This window comes from Alosa pseudoharengus, unplaced genomic scaffold, assembly GCF_046254945.1.
Source record: "Alosa pseudoharengus isolate Yale_2024_CS ecotype anadromous, Long Island Sound unplaced genomic scaffold, YU_APseudo_1.1 YU_APseudo_1.1_scf_2, whole genome shotgun sequence".
NCBI classification, from domain to species: Eukaryota; Metazoa; Chordata; class Actinopteri; order Clupeiformes; family Clupeidae; genus Alosa; species Alosa pseudoharengus.
In genome coordinates this window covers 48,481,700-48,505,889 of record NW_027468663.1, presented here as the reverse complement: position 1 = coordinate 48,505,889, position 24,190 = coordinate 48,481,700, and the positions used below count along the sequence as shown (strand labels likewise).

The 24,190-nt window shown below is 40.6% G+C and overlaps 1 protein-coding gene across 1 annotated transcript; it reads right to left on the bottom strand.

Moving 5' to 3' along the window:
• Positions 1-347: 347 nt before the first annotated feature.
• scp2a (sterol carrier protein 2a) lies at positions 348-24,178 on the bottom strand. Its single transcript, XM_076295304.1, has 16 exons — positions 24,003-24,178; positions 23,041-23,089; positions 22,874-22,945; positions 22,538-22,669; positions 20,624-20,688; positions 20,304-20,430; positions 19,675-19,738; positions 19,298-19,384; positions 17,417-17,567; positions 13,630-13,777; positions 12,361-12,468; positions 7,857-8,010; positions 7,019-7,115; positions 6,714-6,843; positions 2,099-2,178; positions 348-996 (listed from the first exon to the last, which is right to left on the bottom strand). Exons 1-16 carry the CDS (start codon positions 24,051-24,053, stop codon positions 901-903), a joined length of 1,611 nt encoding a protein of 536 aa, XP_076151419.1. The 5' UTR covers positions 24,054-24,178; the 3' UTR covers positions 348-900.
• Between the last annotated feature and the right edge of the window lie 12 nt (positions 24,179-24,190).

Below are 24,190 nucleotides of genomic sequence, written 5' to 3'. Positions count from 1 at the left end.
CAATTTATGTCTGACAAACTGCAGTAGAAATGCCTCATGTCTTATCTGCCATGGAATTCATCTGTGGTTCATATACAATGGTACTGTATGTTGAGACAAAGCATTGTACCGGTACTTAAATGTCAACAACTATACTACAAATCACAATTAGTCACCCAAGGGCCACTGCAATTGCACTGTCCACATGAATTAATATCAAAGTCTTCAGGGAATTATTAATGTAATGATAAAGTAAAATGGCATTTAAAAAATGGGAAGTCCATGTTTTAGTCACTGGCCAGTGACTGAATACAGAGCAAGGCAGCAGCATATCTCTGACAGGGGGGCTACACTTGGGGCGTAACCATTCCATTCGCGACGCATATGCTGCAGCACTTAGCTTCCACTATAATCAATGGAAGTAGCTACACCAAATGTGATGGCGGCACGTACGTTCGAAAGAAATAGACCAGTCTTCTAAAATAGATTTTACGCGTCACGAACGGAGCGCTTCAGTTACGCGCCCGGGGTAGCCTCCCTGTGAGACGTGCATACAACAACATTTACTCCTGCCAGCCTCATCATCAATTTTTATATGTACTGGAAATAGCACAAGAATTATTCAGGTTAAAGACTGTAAACAGTCTCACAAACTCATGGTAGGGCATTTTAACACCATTTAACAATTACTTGCAGTGTGCAGTGCTTGTGCAACAGAGACACAGTTTTGCTAGACATCAGTCTCTACAAGAAAGACAGGACCATGGTGTTTCCACACTGAGACTGACGTGGCCATAAAATGCTCTTGATCATTGTTAGTAAGCAGCAATTATTAATCTGAAGTTCACAGACAGGTTGTCAATCTTATCAACACTTGTGAAGGGGAAGAAAGACAAATACATGAATCAAGGATGTGTGACTTCACAGCTTTGCTTTGCCAGTGGTCATCTGCAGGCTCTGAAGTTTCATGGCCATTCCCATATTTCCAGTGATCTTCAGTTTTCCTTGGAAAAATGCCTTTGGATAAAATGAGATGATGATTAGAAAAATACTGTAATGAGTGTGATATATTATAAACACTAAAACACAGTCTGTGATGAACACATACACATTTACAAAGAACCCATTAACAACACTTATCATGCGTGCATAGCCACAGCAAAAAGAGAACGTGGACAGATAAAGAAATGCAATCTCTAATAGGTTTAAAAGCCAGAGACGGGTACCAGACTGCAATTAAACTCTCATTTCTGACAGGCGGGTGGAAATCGTAGTGGAGGAAAGAGAAAGAAGAACATCCTTGGGCAGCCAATCACCCAGCCATCTCACACATCTACACTAGTCAGCGCGAGCACAAGCAGTGTGAAGGCCGACTCCAGCGTCAGGTTGTCAAGCATGATGCATTTTCTGTGTATGACAGACTAATTTGCAGGCTGCTGAGGCACGGTCTTCATATGCAATCGTCACAAAAACAGATATTTCTCATCAATTTCATATCAATGTTTAATAAAAACAAATATTCCTAGTCTGTCTCTTTTCAATCAAATTTGATGACTTCTTTAATGGATGTGGTTGAGTTGCCGAGGTGCGCACATGAATACATTTTGCTTCATTAATAAATTAAATGGCAAAGCCCCGGGGTTTCATTAAACTGTTGTAGAATTCACTGTGAAATGACGTGGTTTTGATGAATAACAAATCGGGATATACAGAATGGGCAAGCTGTCCTTCACGGCACAATTTGTCTAAAGAATCCCAATGATGACCCAGTGCTCAGACGGTCATCAGTCACAATGACACAAAGAGTCCATCAGCTCTGTTAGTCTATTTATCATCAAGAGTGACTGCATAAACAGAACTATCTGTCTGAGATTTTGTAAACCAATCAAATTAGAAGGTGGTGATGAACGGACCCTTCACACAGGTGTGTAGCCCCTTCAGTAATGTGTGCAAGCAATGTCTCCCAACAGGTTTTCTCCTCTGTTCTATTTTGGAGGTGGTCCAGGTAGAGATGAAAAACAAGAGTTTGTTTTCTCAAATCAAAGCAGACACAATGCTGTCCTTCTCTTACTTCCAGCAGCTTTCTAAACTATTCTTGGAAATTACAATGAACACTTACAGTCTGTGGATTCATTTTCCCGGTCATCAGGGATAGAAGGTCTTCATCTGACATGGCGATGGTGCAATCTGCTTTTTTATCTGTGAGAGACGGGAAGGGGAAAGGGAGAGAGGTATAAATAAGTTAAGATGTCTGATCCTACAAGTCATTTTGATCTTCAACATCACTTCAATACAAAACAATAAAATAAAATCAAGAGGGGATAGTCAGAGAAAACAGAATGTTTACTTATTCTAACTTATTCATTCATTCTTCATTATATTATTCATTTATTTGGCTGACCCTTATATACACAGCTACTTCCATCTGTCAATTAATACAGGGCCAGTCTCCCCAGAGCAGGGCTAACTGCCTTGCTCAAAGGCACAACAGCGGCAGCCGAAAATCCCATGGAGCGGAGAGTCTATGGGGTTTTTGGATGGGTCGTGTCGTCACAGCAATGTATTACAGTAGCGGCGGGAAGTCACCACAGATGACCGGCAAAATGTATTGCTGAACGAACTAACCATGAAGTTGAACACGTTTTTAGCATGTTCTAGTTGGTCTAGTTAGTCCCCTGTAGTCTTAGAGCAATCGCCTCTGTACCACCGCCCCCAACAGTGTTGACATTTCACTTCAACTCACATAACACATAAAGTAGTTAAATATTAATCTGAGCTGTTATTTAAGCACGCGGACATGCATGAAATCATTTTGGTGGTCCTCCATTTGAGAGTGAAATAAGTCAGCAAGTAAGAAAAGGTAAAATCAGACAACACAGATCCTACGCCTTGCCCATTGTAGTCAGTTTCTTGTGTAATTTCGTTCAATTTTTGGGGGGATTATGAAAACTATATATTTTTGGAAACCTTAGAGTATGAAGAATCAGAAAATGTTTGGTTGACAATTTTCCAAGGTCAATATGGCGGCCATCTTGGATTTTCAAAATGGCCGCCTTCAAATACTAATTTCTCAATCTCACATCTCCAGGATTACCTAGAATTTAATAATATAATGAAGAATGAATGAACAATTTAGCTGTCAAAATGTCAAGTTAAATGGCAAGAAATCATGTCAAATAGATTTAGATGATCATTGACCCATATTAGGGTTTTTGTTTTATATTTTACTGCCAAATAGCTGCCTTAATGTTATGTTTTTGTGGTTTGTTTTTTTACCCACCACCACCCCGCTCATTGGAGGACATCTTTATTTTATTATATGTTGTGTTTTGTTTTAGTGTGTTCTTTTTATTTATTTTATATTTTTTTCCTTTTTCCAACAGCCTGCTTTTGGTCAACATGTCTGTTAGACCTGGCAAGGACCAGTAGTCTCCCATAGAGATTTTTGGTCTCTCTGAGATCCACAGTTTTACAGAGGATTTAAGTTTACCTGACATGAACATATTGTTGTCACCATTGATTCTGCCTTCAACATAGTCTTCATACAATTTCTGTCCAGTTGCATCAACACTCAAGATTTGTGTTACAAATTCTTGTGGGACATAGGCATGTGTGATCATGTTGTACAACCGGTCACCTTCAGCAGTAACTGGATTGCCATGACTGAGTATGGCAGCCTTTATCTTGTTTATTGCCTGATGGTTTCTATTTATCTCACTAGGTCCTAGTTGAGATGTTTGCATGCATGGTCTGCACCGATTGACACAAACGGAATGCCACTCCTTGTGACTGAGAGACTACCCTCTTGATGTTCCTTCCAGGTCTTAGGATGCTTAGCTTTGAGGTCATGCATGTCAGCAATGTATCTTGGCTACAGTCGCTTGTATCTGATTCTGTCAAATGCAAAGAAAAGTTTGCTAAGTCCTTCTGCAGCCTGAAGATGGAGTGCAAGATCAACAGTGCGAGAAGCTGCCACAAAATTAGGACTGTCTCCACTCGATGCAAGTAGTTCATGATGGATCTGAAAATTGCATTTTTAGCTTTCTTTGCTTCCCACTCATTTAATGATTTCACAAATTCTGCATTAGTCAAAGCTTCAAGGAATGTACCGTCAGCCTGCATTTGTGCACTCAACCTTGGTGGATTTGTCCTTTTCAGAGCAGGCCGATTCAACTTGCTCTGTTGCCCGCCAGCAAACATCTCTCAGTTGTGGGTTTTCCTTTAAGAAATCCTCCAGAACCAATTTGTACAGAGCCACATATGAGTCGATGGGCACGCAAAGAATGCTTGTAGTGTGTACACTTGAGGATTTGCCTCGTTGTTGCTGCACCAAAGACTCCACTTCCGGATATTCGCCCACTGCCTTGCTGAAAACAGTTGGCACAGATGGCCATGTTGACAAATGGCTGCCACGGCCACCATGTTGAAAATTCACGATGGTTCAATATATTTTTGAACATGCTTTCTGAACAAAGTACACAATTTTTCAGCTAAGCATCTCCATTAAGACAATAAAACAAAATATCCAGGATTCCCGAAGCTTTGTTAACATTCTAGCATGCTGCCTAACACCTCCATGGTGTTTAGAGCAGGGGTGGGCAAACTGCGGCACGCGGGCCGGATCCGGCCCGCCACGCACTTTCATCCGGCCCGCTGAGCATTTCATTTGGTTATCAGGCTGCTCGCTATTTTTTTCCTGCGATAGAGACGACGTTGGTTAGCTTTACTGCAAACTGCTTTTCACTCTCCTTAGAGAACGTTTACAATGTCAATGTCAAAACATGATGTTAAATAGAGATAACATCATGTTAAACTAAGTTAACTCTTAGGTATCTCCTTTGCAGCAGATCTAACGTGAACATGCGATCCATTTAATTGGGAACGCGTCTGCACTCGAGATCAGATCAGAGCCGCAGGTTCCAGCTGGCTTGTCATTGTTGATAATTGATATCTCCTTCTTATAAGAAACTTTTAAAAGGAAATCATGAAGGCACCAGTAGTTCCCACTATTGACCATTTAAAAAGTGTGAGAGGGCCATACCGTAGCAGGCAGAAGATCATTGAGAAATAAACGTGAATTAAAGCGACTGTCTTAAAGCGACAGTGCACAATTTATACATTTGTTAAACAGCATAACATTAGCAGTATTTTTAAGCCATTAATATTTCCAAAGAAATACTTTTCATAGTAAATTATAGGCTATATAGCCTATAGTGCGGCCCGCAGGCCAATTTTCAAAACCCAGTGTGGCCCTTGAGCCAAAAAGTTTGCCCACCCCTGGTTTAGAGGGACCTTCTTTACTTGCTGGCTACTATTATATCATTAAACAGCAAAGCTAATTTTTAAGGCTTCATCCAATATGTACGTGTCAAGTTTGGAAATTTGTGCACATTAATGCATATTTGCATTATTTGCACATTTAAACATTACATTTCAGAAAACTTGTAATGCAAAAAATACTTGTCTTAATGTAAGTGAAAAACTGGGAAAGTTTTGTGGTGATACATAAATTTTACATTTTTACCCACCAGTATTTTCTCGCCTGAGAGCAAGGCATCCATTTTTGAATGAAACTTCAGAGAAACTGGGGACCTGATTTAAATGTTATACGGTGGATTTGTATTAAGGACCCTTTGAACTATCTAAAAATGCTGTATAACAACTTTCCCTCAATTTTTTTACCACAGATTTACTTTAATTTCAACTCTGCAAGATATCAGCAAATTAGCCTATGGCGTTTTTAGTGTAATAGTACACTGTTTTCAGGTCCTAAAATGACTGCAGTAATGACTTCTAAAAATTGTCAACCAAAGATTTTCTGATTCTTCAGTCTGTAAATATATAGTTTTACAAATCCCCCAAAAAACGAACAAATTGGTCTGAACAAAGTGTCCTTCACTATTGTCATTTGGCTGTTAGGTACTCAAAGGGACAACCATTGAGGCAGGGTGCACTCTGATGTTTAGAAATAGCCACCATTAGTGGACATCGCCCATTAGACCCCCTCTTAGTGCTTCTACAACCAAGCAAATTCAATGTGATCATGGCTCAAGAGACCTTTTTTAGGACAAAAAAGTACCATTAAAATGTGCTTGACATGGTGTTGGCATGCTATAGACTTTCCTGTAGCCTCACAAGGCCACACATAATCATTCTCTGTGCATTTCTCTGTGCAAGATTCAAATACAAACAAGGTAGCCTTGGCTTGGTATCCACTGAGAACGGTTAAAAGCCTGTGAAGAGGCTCTCTATGTCTCCTGCTGAAGAAGTATTTGTTTGATGCAGTCAGAAAGTGTACAACATTGGATGTAAGAGCTGTGACCTTCCATATGAGAGATCATACATACCAACCACTTACTAAGGGGAAGAGAGGCTCCCACATCCACTTACTCAATGTTTTAGTACTTTCATCATCAAATTGAGAAATCAGTCAGACTAATGGTCAAGGCAAGCTTAGCTTAGTGTGACTGATGCACAATTGCACAATTTCAACCCATTTTTTTGCTGCTCTTATTTCTTCACTGTATGTGCCTTCTTATTTACTTTTTATATTGTTTAATTGAATGTTATGTTTTGTCTGTGGACCTAATTGGTAAAATGTCTTGTCTCCACCGTGGGATAGTGGGAAACGTAATTTCGATCTCTTTGTATGTCTTGACATGTGAAGAAATTGACAATAAAGCAGACTTTGACTTTGACTTTGACTGATGATCTTTTTGTCCACTGTTGCTGACCTGCATCGTTGGTCACTGAGCCTTTGCCGTTTTTCACGTCCACGACCCACAAGGCATCCGCACCCCCTGGGCCACCCTTCACCTTGAAGGCGAAGACGCCGCCGATCTTCTTCACGAGCTGCTCGCCTTCCTGCCAAGATGGGAATGTGGAGAGAAAACAGCTTAAAATTGCGTGCAGATAGCTCTCTTTTCACTACAGCCTTGACCTATTGTTTGTTCTCTATTCTTCCCGTTTGCAGAACGATTCACAAAGTAATGCGTGTTGAGTAACTGAATTATAAGAATTTGTGGTTCAACTTTGGTACCTCTTCTAATTTGTTGCCGATCTCTTTGAAGACAGCACTAGCTTTGAAGCCATCCAAGTCACTGGCTGCACTAGTGAGCACTGCTCCAATCCGGGGCCTGACAAGGCAAACAAAGAAACATTTCCTAAGGCCTGGGGCACATGTTTAGGTTATCACATGGAGAGAGACATTCAGCAACTACTTCACCCAGGTCCAAAGGTCTGCAAAATGACCTATAGCACTCTTTATGAGACACAATATCAACAGTTTGTCTGCTGTTCAAACAAAATGTTTCAACTGAAATATACTGTACATCCATATAAACATTTATCTGCATCATTCTCTGATTGTTGTTTGTTAACATATTGTATTAGTTTAGTAATGTTTGGTATGTTGACATTGCAGAATTATATCAAAATGACAGGACTCTGATAATGGTTAATCAAACTATCTAAACTGACATAACTAAAATGTCTGAAAACAACACTATGACCCTGGACATTTGGAATAATTTGGATAATTCGGATAAAGACTGAACAAAAACAACCGACTGTATTTTCAGCATGGTTGCATAAGTTCTTTACATACAATTATACCTTTGCAGACTGACTCAAATGATTGTAATGGTTTTTCATAAAGAGGTTTCATGAACTTCAGGGAAAAGGCTTTCTGTACAGAGCAATCAGAACGCTATCAGTCTCAGGCAATCTCACAATTTAACACTTCATACAGTACTACCCACCAAGCCAAGCAAAATACACATTCCAGTTAGAGAATGGGCATATATAAGACCAAGCCGAACCCCTGACCATTTAGGCCAGTGAAAAGCAACAGAGAAAAAACAAAGCACCCCTCTGACCGTGTATCCTGAGGGAATCCCATCCTGTAGAGTGTGACCACCACAGCTCCTCCAAGGCCGATGTTGTGCTGCAGGGCCACCTTTGCCCCCGGCACCTGCCTCTCCGCAGCCTCTCCTCTCAGCTGCCAGCAAAGCTCCGCACACTGCGCCAGGCCTAACCAATCAATCGCAGAGAGCGAGATAGAGAGAGAGAAAAAAAAAGAGGGAGCACATAAGCTATACAGTATTTAAAATCCATAATGTGTAAGCTCTTATGTCGACACTGTCAAGTGAAGTGTAGGCAAATATCCTAGAGTTTCAACATACCACACAAATGATCTTTTCTACAGCACAAACCAGTTTCACAAAAGTCTCCAAGTGCACTGCATTTGCATTTTTAAATCTGAAAATGTGCACATTGTGATAGAATAGAATTTCTGAAATGGGAGTTACATAACAAGTGAGATGAATCTTTTTTTCACTGGTGGCCATGGTGACTCGTATCTGAGCTCTTTTGATGAAGGCTTTTCAAAATTGTTAGGCTATCTCGGACTCTGAAACACTAACTCAGTTCAGCTGTATTGGAACCGAAGTCTCAAAGATCAGAGTTAAACTGAGTTTGATCAACCTCTTTCCTGAAATACCCACCAGAGCTTCATCAGGATAGATCAACTCAGGATTTGTTAAACCTACTCTATAGGCTAAAAGAACTCTATGATGGCATCAGTTGAAGAACCATACCCTGCAATTTGAGTTAGAAGACTGCACTGGATTAGAATGTATCTTTAATCCAGTGCAATCCAATGGCTGCAAACCTCATCCAGTCAACCACTCTACTCTCTAATATTCACTATCATTCAAAGATAAGCTCTTAAAACCTGCATAAAATGGACTTGGAAGTTTTCAGTGTGCCACCATGCAGAAGGAAACACGAGCTGAATATGCAGTGGGGCGATGTAGTACAGAGTAAACTAAGTACAGCACATATGAAAATAATAAGTCCTCATATATCGTCCACAGACAATGTTTCTTTGTGGATGTGTGGAAGTGTACATTCGTGTGGGTATTCAGCTCTGTTGCCAATAGACAGGAACCATTTATTTCCATCCGTGAACTCAGAGTGACCGGGCCATACCTTTCCCTGAAAGATCCCTCACACCCCTGCCCAAATAAACAGTCCTGTGAATACTGACACAATCAAAATAAATCCATAAGCCAACAGTTTCCTCTACAAGAGAGAGTGATGCACTTCACACCCTTACCCATTCTAATATTGGGTGGACCAGCTCCGCTGAGGCCACTGAAGCTAGTATTTCATCACCTTTGGCCAATGGGCTTTTTGCTTGGAAACCACTGCAAGATAAGGGACTTAGGGCCCTATCATGACATTCTAAAGTGCATCGTCACTCGTCAAAAGTCTATTCAAATTTAGTAGGATGTCCAGTTCACATTGGGAGGGTTTTCGTCCTCAAAAGTGGAGCGCATGGCGTAACAAGGTGTTCCTAGGTCTTTTAATCAGTCATATGGGTGTGTTTGGGGCGTAACATCATTTTAAACCAATGAGAATGACATCTGTCATTCCCTTTAACGGCGCAACGCGCGATATGTCAAATAAATGCATCGGTATTTTGGCATTCAACGGGGAATTTGAAGGAGGCTGCTTGCGAGACCGTATGGAATAGTCATTCTTAAACCATGCTTTACTAAAACCTAGCATAGCCTTCACGCATTTGCACTCGTCTATTATTTGAACTCATTGGCAAAGTGAAACTAACTTCACCAAGGAGTCAGTCAACGACAAGACAGTTATATGCAGTTACTTTCACTATTGACTGACAATGGGTTACCATCGAAAACATAGGCTGGAAAAAGCAACACTTACCCTAATGTTGCTCAAATGACTGAATAAAACAACATTTATCCTGCAGAGGAGTTGCTTATATCTCGTGACAGTGCGTCTTCAGCTGTGCTCCATACGTGTCTCTCGCCTCTCCCCTAATCACTTTTAACCGTCATTACCAATTTGCAAATGATGGTGAATAACTACTCATCATGAGATGTACAGTATTTCGTAATATCTTTATTCTAATTATGTTTACCATTGTAATCGTGCAATTTCTAATGCTTTGCATGGACGTGCGCTGGTGTGCGTTCATGAATGATAGAAGGATGGTGCGTGCACCTGCCAATATGACTGTTGACATGCGCTCTTAAAATAGCATATGAACAACTCGCCATTGACTTCTGACCAGGTTTAGGTGGTGTATGATAGCGATTTTTAGACAACGCGCCAGGGCCCGCCCTAGGTTGTTAATTGCCACACCCCTGGGCGCAATGCTTAAAAAATAAAGGTGCAAAATACCGAATTCAACTTCGCGCGACTGAAAAACGAACTGTACGCCATGCGCTGGTGCCCCAAAATATAGCCCTTAGGGTAAGGACCTTTACCCAGGGCTGGTCTCATGCAGTATTGTCCATTTTTCATGATCCATATTTGAGAAGATGGGGCGAGTATGGGAAATTACTGGGATGTGCTTCTTGACCTGGTCATGCTTATGGGGTGAGAGATAACTGCCACAATGTCTGAATCAGGATGACTGATGGGAAACCAAAAGTGAAAATCGACCTCCTTATTACAGCAAATCTTCTGCACATTTTAATAACAGACATCTAAATGTATGTGATATGTTAGGATATGCTGCTTTAGCTGCGTACTCTGCATACACAATCCACTTGACTGGACAGATAATAGACAGATAGATAGATAGATAGATAGATAGATTATTGATCCCCAAGGGAAAATTCAAGGTCTCAGTAGCATACAGACATCACACACAACATGCACTTGATACATGCCTTCATCTGACTCCGGTGGAGACTTTCTCACATTGTGGTGCACTGCTAGTTTACAACTCATGTCCTTGTGAGACAAGTCATTTTAATACACTCAAGCATCTCCCACATACCCTCTTCTCTCTAAAAACAGACAGTCGGGTGGTGAAAGGTAACAATTCATGGTATTGTTAGGACTTCATTACAGAGAGACGAAGATGGAGAAAGAGTGGTGGAAAAAAGGAAAAGCAGGATAGACACAAAGAAAGAAAAGAGAGAGAAATCCAATCAGTGAAGCATGTCCTCTCTGTGTGGTTGTGATGAAACGGCATGAACTTTCCCCTTCACGTTGGCCAACTGAACCAACTGCCACCGAGCACCAGAGAGGCTGACGAGAGGAGATGGGGAATGGATGAAGTGATTGATGGAGAGATGGACTTGAAGATGGAAAAAAAGAAAAAGGAGAGATGCAGGGAAAGAGAGAGTGGGAAGAGGGAAGGAAGGCAGGAAGGCAAGAAGAGAAGACTGTGGTGTCCTAAGACTGCAGGAATTACTCTCACAGCCAGTTGGGGTTAATTACTCTGCCTGGCATGAGTCACGCCAACTGGCAGGAAAGATTGTGGAAAAACAGAGGAGGGGAGGCGAGTGAAGGGTGGACTGCAACTGAGCTCTGGTGACCCCTGGTGGTATCAGATGATATTGATGCCGGAAAACTTCATGCTGAAGTTCATATCAACCGCCCGTTTACACTGGGTTTTAACCACAGAATAATTGGGCCTCTGTTTAGGTTATTAAACAATGGAATAATGTTGTCTACTGTTGTTGTCTTCCCTTGATTATTGCAGGATATCTGTATAACATGACTTTTCCCAGGGCTGGTGTCTTTTAGATCTTGTGGTCTTGCAAAGTGTCTACAGCTTGACAACTTGAAGAATCTCTGCCATCACAGCTGCTGAAGCTTTTAACTCCTTCAGAGTTGTCATAGGTGTCTTGGTGGCCTCCCCCACCAGTCATCTTCTTGCACAGTCACTCAGTTTGTAAGGGACAGCCTGGCCTCGGCAGATTTGCACATGTGCCATATGCCTTCCACTTCTTAATGACAGATTTCACTGAACTCTGGATGTTGAAAATCGTTTTCTATCCATCCACTGACTTATACTTTTCAGTAACCTATTCTATGAGTTGCTTGGAGTATTCATTAGTCTTCATGGTGGAATTGTAGCCGGGAATACTGATTGACCAGTGGCACCTCTGTCTTTATATACTGTTAGTCAAATGGAGATCGTCTGAGTGCAGTGAATGTGTACAGTCTAATTGTGAGACTACTAGCACCAATCCGGCTGGACCGCTGTTGAATTAGGTCAGTCAATTTGAGGGAATATTTATGCGACCACTTTTTCTACATTATATATTTCTTCTACATTATATATTTTTAATTAATTGACATTACTTTGTAGACGTCTGTTTTCACTTTGACATTAAAGAGGTCTTTTTTGTAAATTCTTGCCATAAATTCTTGCCATAAATGATTCCATTTATGAAAACAATAAAAGGGGAAATATCTAAGGGGATGAATTATTCTTATAGGCACTATAGTTCCAGACACATTTCCTCAATTCCACATAAGAAAGAGAGGTCACTCTTTGGGATACCTCAAAAGTTGAAAGGTTAAAAAAAGACACCAGTGGCTTACCTGTGGCTCCAAGGGGATGACCTTTGGAAATGAGGCCTCCACTAGGGTTCACCACCCACTTGCCCCCGTATGTGTTGTCTCCTCTATCTATGAGCTCGCCTGCCTTCCCTGTAAATGCCCAGACACACCATCACTGTAATTGGCTCACACCAACAAAACAACACCTCAGAACATCCAGTGGAAAACATGTTCATTAAATCCATTGAAAGATTCAGAGTCTGGGGAGTATAAAGGCGTTTCTTGTTGTTTTCCAATCACATATTGTACTCCAATTAGATGAAGCAGATGAAGAAAAGCGAATCTTCGCATTGTATCGCCAGAGACGGTTGTATATTAAGGATCTTTGGTATCGCGGCATGATTTATTATTAGCTGTGCAAAGTCTGAGTTGAAATGTCCAGGGATATTCCAACTCATGGAATGTCTCTCGGCCAATCAGAAACAAATAAATAGTTTCATAGAACCCAATTGTTGTATAAATTACTTGGCATTTTATTCATTGTAAAACTATTATAGTATAAGTATATATACTCTTTTGATCCTGTGAGGGAAATTTGGTCTCTGCATTTATCCCAATTCGTGAATTAGTGAAACACACTCAGCACACAGTGAACACACAGTGAGGTGAAGCACATACTAATCGCGACGCAGTGAGCTGCCTGCTACAGCGGCGCTCGGGGAGCAGTGAGGGGTTAGGTGCCTTGCTCAAGGGCACTTCAGCCGTTCCTACTGGACAGGGTTCGAACTGGCAACTTCATAAAACACAGACCCAAACCAAATGTCTTGAGAAAATTACTTCACACCTGAAGAATGACAAATCAATTTTCAGTACAACTGCTAATTGTGCTACAAATGACAGTGTAGTCCTTAGGCTGGAGAACATGTGTTCATATATTTGGACCTGAGGTAGACTGGCTGATTACATGTCATTTTTAAAAATGATTGATATTTTCCTTGATTCTAAAGTTGACAAAATTGAAGGGTTTGATTACCTTCACAACAAACTGACTGATGATGTAACACAACCTTTACACAAGAAAGATCCATGAGGCTGCAACATGAGCACACAATGTTTGCTGTCTGGCATTATTTTCCTATTTGCAGAAGGGACTGACTAACTTCTGACCATGGACAAACAACCCCCAAAATTACTACATTCACCTCAACCACGCGTTCAAAAAACACGAATGTGTTACTGAGGTGAAGAATGAGCTACAATCATCTTTTTTTTTTGGATATTTAGCTTGACAGGAAACCACAGTGTACACACCTTCTTCACACAGGCCTAGGGCTTCGTATGTGATGAGCTCATTGGCAGAGAAGCAGTCGTGCAGCTCAATGACGTCCACATCAGATGGGGTCAGCCCGCACTTCTCAAAGCACTTTGCAGCCGCTGTCCGTGTCATGTCATAGCCCACCTAATGGGGAGGGGTGAACTCGTATAATTTCTCATGTGCAATTTGATCAGTAACACGATGATGCACTAAAAATAATAATATGACCCAAACTGCCCTGAAGACAGCCTGTGTTTGTTTGAATGTTCACTGTTCCTCAGTCTATTAAAGGAACACGCCACCCAAAATCAGTAGTGATATATGTTCTTACCGTAACTTTCACGAGTTGAGTCGTACCTCTCCGGCGTCGGTAGGTGCACTCAAACGCTCTGTCGCGCGGCGCGAATGTGTTAGCATGTTGCTATGCTAGCGGGCTCTGCCGTGGCCGTAGAGAGAGGCACATAGCAGTATTCAAACACCTCCACGTTTTACCTACTTAAATACAGTTGCACGAGTAGTTGATGAAAAATGTTAGGGCACACAACATGAAACGTGACAATTTTCCAAGCGAATAAACATGAGAACTACAATGTGTGGCGCAATAGCACTTGGGAGTACTTCGACCTAGCGTGGTAATATTATTAACACCTAATTGTAGATCCTATCCACCACAGAGTTTAGAATCCATGCTGGATCGACCCTCAGCCTCTCCCTCCCCTCTGAGCGAGAGAGGCACACACACTAGAGATGCGCTGATGGGCTATTATTTCAACCATAACTGCATAGCAAAACTTATCATCCATCAGCCATCCATCAGCACCAAAGTTTGTTGACCAATTTTCAAAACTGCACCTGCCCACCATCCGCTGGTTGTTTTAATGTAGGCTATATGGGTGATGCAGCGCTGCTGACGTGAGGCTAGAAAGCCCTTGCCTGTTCTAGAAAGACTGATCTAATGCAGCAAATATATTAAAAGGCAAAAGTCGTACATTGGCTAGGCCTATCCCCAGAATATCAGCAGCAAACTCAGTCTCTGTCACGCAAAACAGTCTCCAAATAAAACGCACATCGGCCTGTTGCCTATTCTGCCAGCTTGTGACAATATATCGTCCAAAATGCTTGATTGCATTGCATTCTCCACATTTTTAGCTACATTTTCATGTACCACATCAGCATTTTTGTTCAGTGAATCTTTTGTAAATTGCTTTACAATTACCGTCGGGCCTATAGGCCTATTGCCTGGCTTGCCTCAGCTTCGGTCACGTCCTTTTACAATTTTATCATTGTAATAAAAAACGCAATTTGCCACATAATTTCAGCATGCTCCTGGCCTACTAATTAATGCCTATTGTACTTTATTTTTTGCAAAAAGAAAGAAATCCTTGATAAAATAACAAGGCATTCACATTATAGGCTACTTTACACACTGTTATGTCAGGTTGACTGACAAGCCTGTTCTGAAGACTCCCATTCATTTTGACTGCACGAGCGCGTCTTTTTCAGACAGACATCGCAATTCATTTTATAGCAGGCCATCGGACAAATATGACGCCTCGATATTAAAGAAACTCCGACTCCATTCATTCTGAAAGTCCACCGCACAACAATGCAACGTTCACATTTTTAGTAACAACCGCCAAACTTGCTTGCTTGCCTTACACATCTAAGTTTTCCGACTATTTTTCTTACCTTCTTTTTCCGCTGTGGATGTTAGTGAGTTTGTAGAAGTTTTAGCTCTTACGTTCTGAACATCTCGCACTGCCATCGCCCGATGTCATTTCTTAGTCATATCACTCTCTGTCTCTTTTAAATGCCTATTCCCTGAATAGTAGGCTACAATTATGTGTTTTATATATAGGCTAATATCTAAACAAAATAACCCAGGCAGTCTCATCTAGGATATAACACAGGTTGAAGTTGGTTCTATTTAGGGAGGTGAACATTTGTAGATTACTCAGAAATGACATCGGAAGACAAGGAGTGAATATGGCAAGAGGCAAGCCGAAGTCTGCTGACAAGGGCCCGACGGTAATTGTAAAGCAATTTAAGAAAGATTCACTGAACAAAAATGCTGATGTGGTACATGAAAATGTAGCTAAAAATGTGGAGAATGCAATGCAATCAAGCATTTTGGACGATATATTGTCACAAGCTGGCAGAATAGGCAACAGGCCGATGTGCGTTTTGTCGTGGTAGAAGGTCATCAAATCGGCCAGTAGATAAGTAGAAAATTTAGCTCACGACTTCAAGAAAAATCACCAATAAAACTTAAACTAAAGCATAAAAGAGCTTCCAGGCAGGTAGAATTCGATGCAAAAATGGTTTTATTGATGCTAGCAGCAGTACCAACAGCAATAAACCGTGAGTGTATCTCGAGAAGGCACTCCTGAACAAAGGTAGAACTCTCCTACTTATACCCCTCCACAATGCTGACACAACACTACCCCGAACCCACAGATGGCGTTATGAAAGGATCGTTGTTCGCTCTTATCTTCGCAAGTCAGCAATATTGCTGCCAATGGTACGAACTTTTCACCTTAAGTTTACAGAAAGTTCAGGGGTGTACAGTATAGAGTGATCTCAGGTCATACATTGTGCATGGGTTAAATATCGTTCGCCCCCCCTGCACTCTCCTACTGGTTGTTATGAGTAGAGCTCCCCTGTGTACGCGTTATCTTGCAGCTTCAAGGCCGACTTAAAAGGCCTAGGCTAATGCAGCATGAGACACGGTGCAACAAAATGAGACACAGGGCAGCAAACAGAGACATCAGGATACAGAGTGCACATTCTGGTAGGATGGCTTCGTTATGTTATTAGAAATAGTTAAACTTGTTATTTAAAAAGTTACGAAAGGTTATTATATAAGAATGATGTCTGGGTATTACTTGATTGTCATTTGAGGTTATATAAATACATGTTTTACCGTTTAAACACTCTTTGTCTCATCATGATGTTTACAGACATTAGTGATAATTTTATACCACAGTTTTATTTGGAGACTGTTTTGCGCGACAGAGACTGAGTTTGCTGCTGATATTCTGGGGATAGGCCTAGCCAATGTACGACTTTTGCCTTTTAATATATTTGCTGCATTAGATCAGTCTTTCTAGAACAGGCAAGGGCTTTCTAGCCTCACGTCAGCAGCGCTGCATCACCCATATAGCCTACATTAAAACAACCAGCGGATGGTGGGCAGGTGCAGTTTTGAAAATTGGTCAACAAACTTTGGTGCTGATGGATGGCTGATGGATGATAAGTTTTGCTATGCAGTTATGGTTGAAATAATAGCCCATCAGCGCATCTCTAGTGTGTGTGCCTCTCTCGCTCAGAGGGGAGGGAGAGGCTGAGGGTCGATCCAGCATGGATTCTAAACTCTGTGGTGGATAGGATCTACAATTAGGTGTTAATAATATTACCACGCTAGGTCGAAGTACTCCCAAGTGCTATTGCGCCACACATTGTAGTTCTCATGTTTATTCGCTTGGAAAATTGTCACGTTTCATGTTGTGTGCCCTAACATTTTTCATCAACTACTCGTGCAACTGTATTTAAGTAGGTAAAACGTGGAGGTGTTTGAATACTGCTATGTGCCTCTCTCTACGGCCACGGCAGAGCCCGCTAGCATAGCAACATGCTAACACATTCGCGCCGCGCGACAGAGCGTTTGAGTGCACCTACCGAGGCGGGAGAGGTACGACTCAACTCGTGAAAGTTACGGTAAGAACATATATCACTACTGATTTTGGGTGGTTTGTTCCTTTAAACCACAGCTGTGGTTCTCACCATTTTCAGACAGCTGTTCTCCTCAAAGGTGGAGGCCGTGTCAGTCACCATCTCCTGGGCAATGATCTCCACAGCTTTGTTTTCCAGACCATGACTCCTAACAAAGTCCTCACTGGCCAAGACGGCTGCTCCGGCACCATCTGATGTGGGGCTGTGAAGGTCAAATTGAACCCCTTTACAATGAAGCATACTAAAAACCTCTTATTAAAGTAAGCAAGTCATAGTTAAACACCCGAAAGCTATAAATGTTACGTGAAGGGGTCGCATAATCATTTCATTGTTTTGCACAAATATATTTGTGTCCCGATAAAACATACACTTAAGAAAGTTAAATACATAGGTTACAAGCAGGCTTGGAATTTCACCATTCTGGGGGCAAGGCCACTTGGCCTTCAGTTGGGCATATTTGGTGGGGGGCACAAAGGCCACATGTCAGGGCACCAAGGCCAAAGTTAAATATACAGTAGTAGGCTATAAAAATGATCAAAGTTGTATTTAGCCTATTCACTGCAGTAGACCTGCATCACTGTATGAAACATTACAAAAACATGAAACATGACATATTACATAGAACTGTAAATCATCTGATCATCTAATATTTGCAGATATCTAGGCTATATATAACATTTATTTTATATTTGGCCTGTTATGAAATCATGTATTGAACAATTTAAGCACAGCTCAGCTTTAAGAAACTCAAATAGCCTAGATGCATGCTTAGCATTTTATGATCGATCATTAAGGCTACTTTCACAAACTCTTAGTCAGCTGTCCTATGATTTACCAATATAGGCGATATTTGTAACATTTATTTTGTATTTGGCCCGTTATGAAATCATGTGGAACAATTTAAACACATTGTAAAATGTAAAGCCCAAATTTGGAGACATCCATGCATGTCGAAATTTACTGCCAATTCAAAACTAGATTACTCTGGAACGGCTAACTGTACAGGGGACTGCTTTACACTTTTGTGTTCGGTAAGGTCTGCTGTTTATTCTGATATATGGTTTGTCATGTGTTAAAAGAAGGGTTCGTGAAGTATTCCACCGAGATGAATGGGTAGGGAGATCATGGGACGCAAAACCTTCAGTAGAATGTATGATTAAATTGAATTATATTATTTACTTTTCTCACGAACCGTTCAACACAGCAATTATCGGCTAACATCGTTTAAAAGCTGAGAAAAAGCTCTTTCATGTGATACTTGTGATGTCTGTGTGATGAATAGGCTACTTCGCGAGTAGTTCAACTGAGAAGAATGGGTGAATTTGGACGCACTTTCTTTCTTGCGCTGTCACTTTCTCCACTGCGTAAAAGACTAAATTAATTTGCGCTGTGAATGCTAAGATTATTTTGACAGGCCACAGGCTAAATAAAAATCGCTATTAGTAGGACGCAAAGCAGAATATTGAAATAACGGGGCACCAAGGCCACCGTGGCCTGTAAACCTCTGATTTTCAAAGGGGCCTCACGGCCAATGCAAGGGGCTACAACGGCCATGGCCGTCGTGAAATTCCTACCCTGGTTACAAGGCTACTCAGTGGCATTTTACATATGATGTAAAAGTTGTAAAAAAAAATGCAGTCGTAGGGGTAAAAAACACCTTTTCTGACAGGGCAAAAAAAAGATCAGAAAAGATTCCCCTGTAATACATTTATCTTATCAGTGAACTGTGAGAAACATTTCATTACATCATTCATGGTCACTTCTCAAGTACAAAAAGGACCTTGACTTCAAGGACACTACAGCAACTCACCTGTTATCTACAGTAGCACTGATGGCACCAGTGCATTACTTCCATGCACCGCTCCTGCACAGTTGTAATTAAATGACTTCTTAGATAACTTTAAGGTTTGTTGACAAAGAGGAAACCCTTACCAGCACTGCAGTAGAGTGAGGAAATCAAATACTTTTCTGGACTTCATCACCTGTTCTAGACTGTACTCATCACGGAACTGAGAATACCTGTAACAGAGATCAGAGTTCAACCACACTGTTTCAAGTCCACCTCTGGCTAAATATGTGGTTCTAATTTTATTTAGGATACTCAATTTCTTTATATATTTGAGGGAATATAGTACACTGGTGCATGGATTTAAAAATAAGGAACTGGCTACAACATGCCAAAACATTAGGAAGAAATGAAGGCAATCTTTTTTCAAATCAAATGGCCCTTTACTCAAATTAAGGAGTAATTTAACTCTGGTGAGTTCCCTATTCACTGTGCATGGGAATGTGGGGGTGTGTTCACTCACGGGTTGTTGATTGAATGCTTATGGTTTTTCCAGGCAATTTTGGCAAAGTGCTCAGCTTTGGTGCCTGTAAATGATCAAAAATAAATATCAGTGCCTTGAATCTATATAAATATCTCACTATGTCATAACACATAACACATACATTCACCATAGCATTTGACTTGACTGACTGTAGTTAACTGTTGTTCAGAGTACAGAGCACATTTTTGGTGATAAAAACTTTGCACTGTACATTGAATTTATTCAACCAAAAAGTACAATTAACAATCAACAAGCAAAGTTCTCATGCGTGAACTATAGCTATTGTGTAGAATGTGGCATCAGTGTTGGCAGTTCAAGTCTTGTATTGCCCAAGGTGTTAAAGTAGCATATTCATATTTGCCTAGTATTTAAATTAGCTCTAGCTACACTTAAGACTCATTCAAAGACATCATTCAAATTAGGGCCCATTGTTTTTGATAGGTAGAAAACTGTAACTGATGGATAAAATATCAGCACTAAGTTTTGTGCTTGTTCAATATGTATAAACTTTCTAAGAACTAAGGTGGTGATAGTGTCTTGTTTCCAATGTTGGTCTTTACAAATCTTACAAGTTGTCTGAACCAAACAGACTGAGCAGCCTTGCGTACCATACTTCTCCATGTGTTCCCGGCCAGCATTGCCAAACATCTGGGGTGCTGGTGGTGCTGCCACCATCCCGTAGCGGTTGATCATCACCTCCATGTGTTTGTCCATTGGACTAGTCCTGTCCATGTACTGCACAAAATGAAACTCTATATGAGACCACCATGATTTTACTTGACATTTTACATTCAAATCAACTCCCAGCAACCCATTAAAACATGAGGATATCAATGGTTTGTGCAAAGTTACTAACATGACCAAAACTAAGACTACACAGAAATATGCTGAGTAACATGGCAGTTGACATAACAGCAGACTATTATACCTTTGAGGATAGAGACCCCCTCTCCATCTTCTCAAAGCCCAGGGCAAGCACACAGTCAGCAAGACCTGACAGGGACACAGGAAAGGAAAACATGAAGTGGACGGTCATGCTCTATCAGTATGTTATATTTAATAAATCAAACTTATTCAATATATTTGAAAGACAAATACTGTACTTTTGACTCCACTACATTTGAAATATGAGCATGAAGTACTAGTTACTTTTGAAGTGAATTCTGAATACTTTTGAAGTGTTTTTTTAAATGCAATAATGCGATAGATCATCTTGAAGTAAATATTTTCACTAGTTCAATTTGAACTTGGCTGTGGTAATGATGGTGACAGCAGATTTTTCATCCCAACATCCTCCATGTAGCCTGAACCCAGACAAACTTGTAAGCAATTGAGATTTGAGAAGTGGTCTGGTGTTAACCAGGCTATCCTCCATGATCATTGTGAAGTTGGAATAAAATTACACAATCACCTGACATTCACCACATAGCTAGATCTTTAGCCTACATCATTAAATGATAAATAATCTACTCATAATTGAGTTATCTGATTTTGTACTGAAAATGTTTTAGATTTGTGAACAGAGAATTAACAATGATTAAAGTGTATTATTGCATCTATTTGAACAGTTGCAAACTAATGAAAATAGGTCAAATGTTTTTTTTTGTTGGATGTAAGGAACTATAGGTCTGATCAAGTCCTATGACCAACCAACGGATGTATACCCTATTAATGACCAAATAAACATTACATTACAATACATTAAAAAGGAAAAATACTTGTACTTCTGAATACTTAAGTATTTTCTAAAGCACATACTTCTGTACTTCAACTTAAGTAAAAATCTGATTTAGCATCTTTCACTTGTATTGGAGTAATATTTGACAAGGTGTATCTATACTTTCACTTAAAGGCACACTATGCAAGATTTTCACCTTTATGAAGCCAATTTGATGGTAAACAAACTTGTAATAGGCAAATCATTTACCTAGCATAGCTATACAGCATAAAGTCCCTACCGAGAAAACCAGCCATGCAACTTCAAAGAGTGGTGCCCCGCCAACAGAAAAATAAAACGTGGTGATTTTCTAGGCTGATTTGACATGGAACTATACTCTCATTCCAGCGTAATAATCAAGGAACACCATAGGCACAGCAGCACAATGATATCTTGCAGCACCTGAAAATAGTCCCTGTAGGCTAACTTCCAGCAACAAGGTTGAGCTGCAGCAGACGAATTGGTTAGTGACTGGATTATTATGCCTGAATCAGAGTATAGTTCCATGTCAAATCAGCCTAGAAAATTGCTACATTTCATTTTCTGTTGGTCTTATTAAACTTTCTAACTTGAGAGGAGACAAGTTTTAAATAGGAAAACTACCGGAAATCTTAGTCACTTTTAAACCTGATGCTAGCAGGCGAGATGCTAATGGTGTAATCTGATTCAATGATCTATGCTAGGCTGGAGCTAAAACTGGTATCACCAAACTCAGAGAACGGCTGGATGAACTGGAGAAAGGTAAAAATCAATTGTTTAACTCAAAGGGAGGTGGGGAATGAGTGTAATTCCCCAAATGGTGGAATACCCCTTTAAGTAAAGGAATTGTGTACTTCTTCCACCTCTGCCAATAGCTAAGAGACCTAGTGAAAAATAATCACAACAATAAAATACTACTACCAGAGGATGAGAGTACAGAGGTTTAATAACAAGGCAAGTGTATCAAAGGAGATGGTGGTAGGATATGCCTTCTAGACAGGCACCAAAAAGTGCCCAAATGAGACATCTGAATGTGATATGAGATTCATTAGCATGTCAAAATGGTAACATGGTTTGGTTTCACACACTTCAACTGCTGCATGAACAGCAGGGAGAGCTAGCAGTGCTCTACTCCTGATCTCTCACCTCCCTGAATGAGCTGGCGAGCCATGAAGAGTGCTGTGGAGCCCGTGGAGCAGTTGTTGTTCACGTTGACAATGGGGATGCCAGACAGACCCAGGCTGTGGTAGATGGCCCGCTGGCCACAGGTGGAGTCACCTACCGAATACAGCGGAAAGTGAGTCTAACCATCACATATGAGCACAGATGTGTGTAACCTCACGCTGAACACAAACTAAGAGATCCCAAATCTATGTAATTTCATACATTTATTCATAAATGAATTAATAAGTTTACAAGGCTTAACTCCTCAAAGCAGATGTATGCAAGATATTGCTCAAATATAAGTAGAGAATAGCCTACCATAGACATAACCCACACAGGCCTGTTCTATTGCGCTGTAAGGGATTCCAGCGTCTGCTAGGGCATTTTGACCTGGAGTTAAAAAACAGCAGAATTTTTTTTAACTCATTCATCACATCCATTCATTCATCACTATGATTTCAATTTCAAAGTATAGGTTACCATACCTGCTTCTTTTGCCATTTCAGGGTAATCTCTCGCCCCTGGTTTCATGAACTGAAAACAAATCCTTACATTACCACCACATAGAAAAAGTATTCATTTTCAAGGCAGTAGCCTACTCTGTCCACCTGTATGATTTCACCACAGTTCACCATATGAGGGCGCTCTCGCACTACAAAATGACTTGCTTTGTAGTGGTGAACCATGACCTACTAACTGATATCAAACCTTGAACTTTGAATTATGCCTGTACAAGCTCTGCAGTTATTATGTCGATATAGAAGGATCTTGTAAATATGTTGAGTAGTGAATATATCCTCATGTTCTGCCTCGACACTTTTGAAACACGTGTCTGTTATTTGTAAATATCAGCTAGCTAGAAATTGCTAACTTTAATTTAGCTAACGTTAGGCTACTCCATGGCCTTTTTTTTACTGTCGATTTGACACATCATTAGGCTGTCACCTTGCATAGTGTGGGTTAGGTTGGGTTGGGTGCCTCTCACAGGCAATATACTGTTTGGTTAAAACTGGTCCAGCAGTAGCCAGCTAACTTTGCACAAGCTAATCAGGTCCTTAACATGCAACGTTACGTACAAGCACCAGTCACAAATAACGTTAACGTAAAGTTGCAATAAAATGAAACTATACCGTCAATCAATAAACTATATTCAGCTAGGTTAACGTTAACTAGTTCGATTAAGACAGCACGTTTAACGTAGTGACAACTCAGTTGTTATCACTTAATAGCACACCTTAAAACATGAAACATAACTTACTTGGTTCAAGAAGTTTCAATTAACTTTAACTTCTGTGAGCAGCTTGTTCACAACATATTCACTTTACGACGTTAACGTTACAGTAACTTAATTGTTAACCAGTTGCCTAACAATTACGTTAATACATATCCAGATTTTTCGGTTCAGTGCAATTTTAAGATGTTTACTTTGTATACCTGCTACACCTACCTTTGTCATTCCCACTCCAATAGAAAATACTCTGTTCTTTGCAGGAGCCATGTTCAAAGTTGCTCATCTAGCTCTCAGTAGAGAACAATGACAGAGTGTTGGCAGAGAATGTCCGTAGACGGGCTCTGGTGCTAGTCGAGGTTGAACCGTGTACGCCAATTATGCAACTCCGCTGTCAGGGGCTGTCA

Coding starts and splice junctions, on each gene's coding strand:
- scp2a (XM_076295304.1), bottom strand. CDS start 24,053: ATGGCTCCTGCAAAGAACAGAGTATTTTCTATTGGAGTGGGAATGACA. Junction 17,568..19,297: donor CTCACTCTACTGCAGTGCTG/GTAAGGGTTTCC, acceptor TGACCTTCACAG/CCCCACATCAGATGGTGCCG. Junction 8,011..12,360: donor TCATCCCCTTGGAGCCACAG/GTAAGCCACTGG, acceptor TTGATTGGTTAG/GCCTGGCGCAGTGTGCGGAG.